The sequence below is a fragment of the Myxine glutinosa genome, chromosome 11, assembly GCF_964187855.1.
Source record: "Myxine glutinosa chromosome 11, kmMyxGlut1.1, whole genome shotgun sequence".
Lineage (NCBI taxonomy): Eukaryota > Metazoa > Chordata > Myxini > Myxiniformes > Myxinidae > Myxine > Myxine glutinosa.
The window spans coordinates 109,951,864-109,961,069 of record NC_136271.1 but is presented as its reverse complement, the minus strand read 5'-3'; the positions used below and the strand labels follow the sequence as shown (position 1 = coordinate 109,961,069).

General features: G+C 49.7%; 1 protein-coding gene across 1 annotated transcript in view; it reads right to left on the bottom strand.

Moving 5' to 3' along the window:
* The window catches only part of LOC137437001 (protein DENND6A), a 48,809-nt gene that overhangs the window by 1,698 nt on the left and 37,905 nt on the right, over nucleotides 1–9,206 (bottom strand). The window contains exons 19-20 of the mRNA XM_078786994.1: nucleotides 536–610; nucleotides 319–449 (exon numbers count right to left, since the gene is read on the bottom strand). Coding sequence (XP_078643120.1) covers nucleotides 327–449; nucleotides 536–610 — 198 coding nt within the window. The 3' untranslated portion in view covers nucleotides 319–326. The remainder of the gene's footprint in view (nucleotides 1–318; nucleotides 450–535; nucleotides 611–9,206) is intronic.

The window sequence follows — 9,206 nt, the reverse complement described above, 5'->3', positions numbered from 1 at the left end:
CACACTAATCATTCCTGAGATGTTGCGTAACGGTTTCCCATTCCATTTGCACACACAATGCCCTCGTGTGGAGTGGCAGAGATAAGGCCAATGATGCGCATGCAGTGAATGGGATGTTAGTGCGACTGCCTCCAATGTGTATTGCAAAACGGAAGGGCGAATTAGCCTGTGCACTTTGTTTTACAACAGAGCCCTTGGATCAGGCATTGTAAACCACAGCTGATTAGCTTCTCAAACTTGAGGCTGTTCAGTGTAGGTGTTTGTTCGAGACATGTTCGGGGTAAAATTATCACTTTGCACTCAGAACGCGAGTTGCACCTCATGCTTCACGTCCGCTGCAGCACGTGCTGGAGATCGGCTGGCAATCCTTGTATGGCCGTGTCCACCAGTGCCTGCAAGTGCTCAAACATGTCGGGTCGGACTGCAATGCCGGCTTGTTGGGCAGTTGCCTGAGGGTAGAAAAGAATGAAATGATGGAGAAAAGGCAAAGCCATAGCTGTGGAGTAACTTGAAAGGAAATTATCAGCTTATTTACCATCTTGTCCTGCAGCTTGATGACCATATCCACCACCTCAACCTCACTCTTGTGTTCAAGCCAAAGTTTGAGGTCCTGGAAAATGTGCAAAAAAAGTTTAATTTCGAACCTTCTCAAGGAGACCACGATTTAAACATTGCATGCTTCCCATTAATGTGTGCTTTGTATACATAGCCGAGGCTTATGAAAGAGCTAGTACTAGTACACGGAACGGATCAGGACACAGGACAAAAGGTGTAGTTGAGAGAGGGGAGAACACACCAACAGCATAGCCGAAGGCCAAGACAGAGGGAGGTGGACTAACTATGCGTGTGAGGAGAAATGGAGGGGGGGGGGGGGGGAAGAGGATGCATGGGGCAGACAAGATGGACACAGAAGGAAACTATCAGGAGGAGAAACTGGAAATTTGGAAGGAGGAGGGATTGCGGTGGATATGAGGGTAGAAAAGATCATGGTTCTGGATTGGGTACGATTTGAGATGGCAGTGAACAGCTGTCTTGAAGAATGAGATCGGAGAGAATGTGGAAGTTAGTTTCAGAGGTGGGAAAAAAGAGGAACGAATGAGTGGAGGTGAGCAGTGATCCTGGATTTAGATAGTTTCACCAGGAGAGGGGGTCAATCTAATGGTGGAAAGTGTGTGTCCTGCAGAAACCTAAGTGAGGGGGGTGAAACGACGACAAAACACCGAAAGAGCAAGACCTGAAATGAGGCAGCAAAAGAGAGAGACTACCGACCTGTCTGTGATGGCGCAGTGATAGGCCCATAGACTCTGCCTCATCATGAGGGATTCCAATAATCTTGAAGGCCTTGGTGTCCACGGCATCAAGCTGAGCAAGATGCGAGGCAGGGAAGCCAGCCCAAAGGGGAGAGCAGTACTCCATTAAACTACCGATGAAGGCCTTGTAGGTAGATGGGAGTTCAGGTGTGCCAAGGAGGGACTTTGTAAGACTGAGGATGCCCTGTCGGCAGCTGGCTTTGGAGGCCATCTTTGAAATGTGGATTACCCAAGAAATATCATGGCTGATAGTGAGACACAGGAGTTTGAACGACTGAACTTCCTCAAGAGGATTGTTAAGAAAGTATATAGGAGGGTTTGCCAGACGGTCCTTTCAGAGAGTGAATGAGTGTGATTTGTCAGGATTGAAAGACATATTCCAAGTGTTTCACCATCTTGTGATTTTTTTTCAAGGTCTGAAGAGGGAAGAGGCTGCAGCTGCTTGTCTGAATGATAAGGGATGTCACAGCAGAGGGTGGATTCATCAGCAAGAGAGTATTTTCCAAAACATCAGAGAGATCATTTATGAGGATGAGGAATAGGACTGGGCCTGCCAACATTTAAAAAGTGCTCCAGAAAAAGTGAGGACAGATTTCACATGTTAGACTACTGCAATACTGCATCCATACTACTTCCATAGGGCAAAGGATGTTGAACATGTGGGTGGATTCCATCTCTGATTTTGACTTTGAAAGTCATTTTCGAGGTCAAATTTGTCATTTTATCAATTTTGTATTAACAGACACGTATAAGATATTGGTTTAAAACATGCATGGAATGTGAGGACTTAAGGGTTGCCTAAAGCCAATGCACACACTTGGATGGTGAAATTCCTAAAAGAAATGCCTGAAAAATTACAATTTCTCATGATAAGCCAAACATATTTACTTTTTTTTTTCTAAACACCTTTAGGAAATCACTTCTTTAAAATATGTTAAATCATCACATAATCAAAATGAATGCATTACAAAACATCGAAATACATCCTTCTTTTAATGGTGCAATCACAATTGAAATCAGCCCAACAATAACAGATATTAGTTTGAATAGACAAAAGTACTTATTTATTTGTAAAGTGTCATCTTGTGGTGAGAAGTAGAAATTTGTGCAAACTGCATCAATTTGTGTATTGATGAAAATATTTTGTGCATAGATTTTTTTTGACACTAATTTATATATATATATCTATATCTATATATATATATATATATATTGTTGCGGATATGAGATTGGCCTCCATCCATATCCGCTTGTAAATATTCCCCTATTTCCCCAATACTTCCCAATCCCCCATTCCCTAGTTCCATTTTCTGTAAACAACACTCTGTAGACCCGACCTTCCCCTATTTCCCCCAATTAAATGTCGCATCCAGGTCCACCGCATCTCACGTAGACAACTATAGGACATCTTGCTAGTTATTCTTAGTCTATGTCAGTTAAGGACTCGTTTCCATTAATTCTGACTCTTCGTTGCACCAGAATGTGATTGTATGGCACCGTTAGAAAGTTTAGGACCTCCCAATACCTCCCCGCAGCTCTCCCTCATGGTACAACAACAACAACAACAGCGGCGGCGGCGCGGGGAGTGTGCGTCCTCACTCCGGCTTGGTTAGCCGCCATTGAACATGTGCTCCGACGGGGTTACCACGCAGGGGCTCGCTGTCAGCTCCTCGTCAAGGGCGGAGCCCGGTAACCCCCCGCACCCAATAGAAGCGGCAGACCGATTCCATCTGGGGCGGAGCTAACAAGCCGAGGGCGTGTCACTCCCCGCTGAGCATGCGCAGAAAGAGGGAGGTGACGTCAGATGCGCCCTCAGCTTGAAGAGAGAAGACGCCACCTCCGAGCGCTGAAATACCTCCCCGCATCTCTGGACCGGACCGTGTTGATTCTGCCCCTGAGCCAAGGTGCACCTTGTGCTATCGACTGCCTGTCCTTCCCTGCCATCAATCCCCGTGTAAGTCAGTCTTGTCCCGTTTGTCTGTGGTCTGTCGGGGATAGATAAGACTGTGTCTAAGTGCCCATCTTTTCTGTGCTTTACCTCTTACCGTGTAATCTACCCGTTTCTGCATCACCAATTATATCCTCCTCCGGAGGTCTTGAGAACTGTACCCCTTGCGTCGTTGCATTTATCCCAGCCGTTGTGTCCTTTCCTTCATTGATTTAGCGTAGCGCGATTCGGCCAACGTTCGAGTGGAATCGGGCGGGATCGGGTTCTAATCGGGGAGTAACTGTTCGGACGCGGTAATACCAAACCGCTCGGTAAACTAACATCTAAAACCGCGTCTGTAACAATTGGTGTCGGGAAGTGGGATTGGACCCAAAGCGCGCTTCACGCGCTCGAAATTATTAACGGCGAAATTTGATTTTGTTTTACAAAAATAAAAACCCGAATTTTGAAAGTCGCGCTATGGCGGATCAAGACGGCTGGGTTCCGGTAGAGGAGAGTGAGGCAGGGTCGATCCAGGACCAAATTGAGGGACATGAGGGACATGAGAGCGAAGCAGTGAGGGTGGCAGGTTCGCAAAATGGCGCCTCGCACATGGCCACGGCGACCGCGCCCGCGACCGTAGCAGCGCCGTTGGTGGATTCGAACCTTTTTTTCCTGCAAATGAGAGCCCTTATGGGACAAATGGGAGACCAAATTGGAGGTTTGAAAAACAGTATAGAGGCTCAGAGTGAGTAAATGGGGGTAATGGGGTCCAATAGCGAGAAATTGAGGGAGGACATGGGGTCCAATAGCGAGAAATTGAGGGAGGACATGGGGGCCCAGATCGGAGGGTTAGGGAGTAGAATAGAGGGATTAGACAATAGATTAGGGGAAATACAGGAGGGGTTAATGGGGGTAGAAAACAGAATGGCCGCTCAAAAGAATCAAATGGAAGGGATGCAAAAGGGGTTAGAGGGGTTAGAAAACAGTATGGAAGGCAAATTGAGGGACCAAGCGGAAAGGGAAGTTAAACAAATGGGGCAGCAGATGGAGGGGGTCAGAATGGGGGTAGAAACTAAATTGGATGCTCACAGGGAGGAAATGGAGCAGATGAGGGTGGCATCTGGGCAGGAGATGCAAGTGATGGGAGAAGAGATCAGAAGAGGTGTGAGTGAGGAGGTCGGAGGAGTGCGCGAGGAGGTGAGGCACTGTAAGGAGCGCATGGAGAAGGAGGTGAGAAAGGGGACTGTAAAGTTACAAGGGGGCATAGAGGACCTGACGCAGGAGGTGGAACAGCTGACGGTGGGACAGACGGAGTTAGTGGAGCAGGTACAAAGGAACACTGCGGTACTAGGAGGGTTAAAAGCGACACAGAAAGAACTAAAAGACGACTTGATAGCGACGAAGAGGGAATGTCAGATGGTACGTGAGGGACTGACAACGAGGTTGGACGAGGTGACAGAGGTAATGGAGACGAAGGACCGGCAGGTGAGGACGCACATGGAAACGGTCAAGGTAGCCTTAGAGGACGAGCTTGAGGAGACGTACCGGGAAATAAAAGAGGTGAAGCAGAAATTAGAAGAAGTGGAAGAAGGGGTGAGCGAAATTAAGAAGCGACGGAGAGAGGATAAGAAAGAGATAAAGGAGGAAGTAAAAGAATTGGTCCAAAGTCTGTGTTCGGATCGTGATGATGTGCTCATTAACCGGATGAGGGATTCGCAGGTGATGGAGGAGAAGCGAAGAGGAAGAGGACCCGGTGTAAGTGGTGACCAATATGGTCGTGCGTATGATGCGCCAGGTGATTTAATAAGCTTGGGGGTCGAGATGGACCCGGATGTTCGTGAGAGGCCAAGAGTGAGGTGTATGGCTGGTCCGGAGGGTAGCGAACGAGGGTGTGAGCAAGATGGTCCGGTGATGGGAGAGGTGCGAGGTGTGGGTGAGCAAGGTTGTGGTGGTATGGAATGGGTAGCGGGTTGCGGAAGTGTGACCCATGCATCGACACCAACAGGGGTAGTTTTTAGAGGGACAGGGGAGGCACGGGAGCCCCTTGGGGGTAATGTACCATGGGGGCCCGGCCGGTTCGGCCCCGCGCTGACCCCGCAAGGGGCGACGCACGGGGTCCGGCAGGCGGGCAACGACTCACATACGAGGTGGTCCCACAAGGTCCCACTCGCGCCGTATGACGGTGGGTAAGGGTGGCATCCCTGCCACCCTTCCCATATAAGTGGGGCAAATGCGCTATAGTTTATGGGGTGTATGGCAGTGAAAACTAGCCCGGGAGGGTTAGGATATATGGTGTGTAGGGATCTAGCGAAGATGACATTAGGTAACGTTAAGGTTCAGATAGTGACTGATACCTGTAGTGGGGACGCAGGTAGATTAGTATGGATGATAATGACGAGGGAGCGCAATAGTTTAAAGGGACGACTGGGAAGCGCAAGTTTCAGAGGGGAGTAGTTAGATGAGATGATGCTGTGTGAGAACTGGACAGGTGTGTGGAGCAGTGTATGAGTAGTGAGTGTTGTGGATCAGCGCGAATGCGCTTGGGGAGAGAAGGGTGCAGGTGGCACCAGGTGTGAGTGCATAGGTGTGCACCAACAGGTGAATGGAATAAATGGTTGTGTGGAAGACATGGTGTGTGGAATATATGGAGCAGAGAATGAGTGGTGTGGAGAGAGTTGGAGTAAGTGGTACGGAGTGGTGTGCATGGTGCGAAGGTGTGGATGGGGGAAGAGTGGACCCCTTTTCACGAGTACCCGGGGCGGGTAGTGTAAGTGTTAGGTAGAGGGTATAGGTAAATTGTGGTTGGATATTGGCATTTGTGGTGCGGTTGCAGAATGGTATTGTGGATGGGTGCATTAGTGTTGTGGAAATGGCTGGGCGTGTAGCCTGTTAGTGTGTGTAGTTGGTTTGGGCACTCCACCACTGTGAGGATGTCGGCCAGGTGAGGCCGCAGGTGGGCTCTGGGAGCCGTTAGTGTCAGTGGGTGCCTGAGGATCCCGGGTGTGGATCGGGCAGCCCGTGCCAGAGAGGGCACTGAGGGGGTGAGAGTGCGAGAGGGCCTTCCCCAGTTAGTTAGGTTAGGGTGAGGAGCAGGTAAGCTCGGGTGGCAACTACAGTGGTGGAGGTGTGCAGGTGGGTAGACCTGCTGGGAGAGCTACACGTCACAGCCCAGAAATTGTGCGAGAGCACCGAGTGTTGAATCGGGGGAGTGAGACCCCAAATTGAGAAGCACCACAGTTTGGTCAATGGGAATTGGTTTTTAGAACCCATAGTGTAAGTTGGCCAATGGATTGGCAGGGAAAGACCCCGGGTAATGTAAAGTTGTTAAAGTCATTTAGGAAATAGTTAGGATTGATGAACCTGTCGCACCATACGCAGCCACTTACCTGAGGTGATGATGATGACTCCACACCTGTGTTCCTTTGTTCTGTGTTGCAGGAAATGAGAATTGCTGTGTGGATTTGTGAGACGCATCACGACGTGGATGAGACATTGGGGTGATTCCATCTCTCCCTCCTTAGGAGGGACTGATGATGAATTGGTGATAGCAAATTTTGATGTTGAGTTGGAGATGGCAAATTTTGATGAGAGTTGGAAATGGCAAATTTGATTGGTTAGGAGGGAGAGAAGACGAATTTGGTTTATGGGAGGAACGGGGAAGACAGTAGGGACGTTTGTTGATGTGTAAAGTAGATGTTTATGGGTAGTGTTGTGTTTTGTGGATACAGTAAGGGGTAAGGGAGGGGCAATGTAGGTTACCTGGTGGGGGGGGGGGGGGCGTACGGTAGGAACGTACCTGTCTCACCTGGTTCCCATGTGCCCCCAGTGTGCATTACCTTAAATTGCGTGCACTTTTGCGCCCTTACCACCTTACTCACTTGTCTTCTTTTTGTCTCCCACCTCCGAGGATCTGGCTTTGGGGCAGAGAGAGAGGAGAGAGAGGTGCTGGCTCTGCAGTTGTGGGCCTGTACTTTCGCTGCTTGCTGCCTGGATCGATACACCATATGGACCGCAATTTTTGTGGCCGCCCACCATGGACCGCAGTTCTTTTGCGGGCAAGCACCACCCGTTGATGGACCTATGGGTCAACGTGGCACCTATGCCATACAGGTGAACCACTTATAGTTGGCCCCCCTGACGGCCACAATTTAGAAATGGACGCGGTTGGCGCCTTTCTTTATTTCTAGGGAAGCCAGAAGGCCAAGTGCTCCAAGAAGGCAAGACCAGCGGCAGAACATCGGCCGGCTGCGACACCACCGGTGATTATTGAACACTTTATTGGTGCACCGGATGGTGCTGACTGTATGTATGGGGTGGTGCTTTTGGTGCTTGGATGGGGTGCTCTGCACATTATTAAAGGCCGTAGGGCCACAGGGCACTCGTGGGTTGGTGTATCGATGCTGGCATGCGTGCTCTCTCTATGCATAACATCTGCATGTGTTCCTCAAAGAACAGGTCCTGGATCGTAGTGTAAATATCAGTCTTGTATAAATGATGCTCCCTACCGGCTGTATGTTTAGTTTGAGGATTCTTTCCGCGATTCGGTTATCCTGTGGGTGTGTTTCTGTGAGGAGAAGGGTGCAACGTCGCAGGGGGACATATTTACTCATTTGTGAACATCTGTAAAACTGTCGCACTCAGGGTTGAGTTAATAGTAGAGGGAACTACATCTGAGTGCCACACTAACGTAGGTAAAAATTTATCGGGTCGGGACGCCCCGAGGTAGAGAAGGGTGCAATGTTGCGGATATGAGATTGGCCTCCATCCATATCCGCTTGTAAATATTCCCCTATTTCCCCAATACTTCCCAACTATCCCCAATCCCCCATTCCCTAGTCCCATTTTCTGTAAACAACACTCTGTAGACCCGACCTTCCCCTATTTCCCCCAATTAAATGTCGCATCCAGGTCCACCGCATCTCACGTAGACAACTATAGGACATCTTGCTAGTTATTCTTAGTCTATGTCAGTTAAGGACTCGTTTCCATTAATTCTGACTCTTCGTTGCACCAGAATGTGATTGTATGGCACCGTTAGAAAGTTTAGGACCTCCCAATACCTCCCCGCAGCTCTCCCTCATGGTACAACAACAACAACAACAACAACAGCGGCGGCGGCGCGGGGAGTGTGCGTCCTCACTCCGGCTTGGTTAGCCGCCATTGAACATGTGCTCCGACGGGGTTACCATGCAGGGGCTCGCTGTCAGCTCCTCGTCAAGGGCGGAGCCCGGTAACCCCCCGCACCCAATAGAAGCGGCAGACCGATTCCATCTGGGGCGGAGCTAACGAGCCGAGGGCGTGTCACTCCCCGCTGAGCATGCGCAGAAAGAGGGAGGTGACGTCAGATGCGCCCTCAGCTTGAAGAGAGAAGACGCCACCTCCGAGCGCTGAAATACCTCCCCGCATCTCTGGACCGGACCGTGTTGATTCTGCCCCTGAGCCAAGGTGCACCTTGTGCTATCGACTGCCTGTCCTTCCCTGCCATCAATCCCCGTGTAAGTCAGTCTTGTCCCGTTTGTCTGTGGTCTGTCGGGGATAGATAAGACTGTGTCTAAGTGCCCATCTTTTCTGTGCTTTACCTCTTACCGTGTAATCTACCCGTTTCTGCATCACCAATTATATCCTCCTCCGGAGGTCTTGAGAACTGTACCCCTTGTGTCGTTGCATTTATCCCAGCCGTTGTGTCCTTTCCTTCATTGATTTAGCGTAGCGCGATTCGGCCAACGTTCGAGTGGAATCGGGCGGGATCGGGTTCTAATCGGGGAGTAACTGTTCGGACGCGGTAATACCAAACCGCTCGGTAAACTAACATCTAAAACTGCGTCTGTAACAATATATATATATATATATATATATTGTTACGGCCCGCGGATAAGATGTTATGTTTGCCGAGCGGATGGCCCCGCGGTCGTACAGTTACCCCGACGAACCCGATTCCCGAGCGTTGGCCGGATCCCGCCACAGAT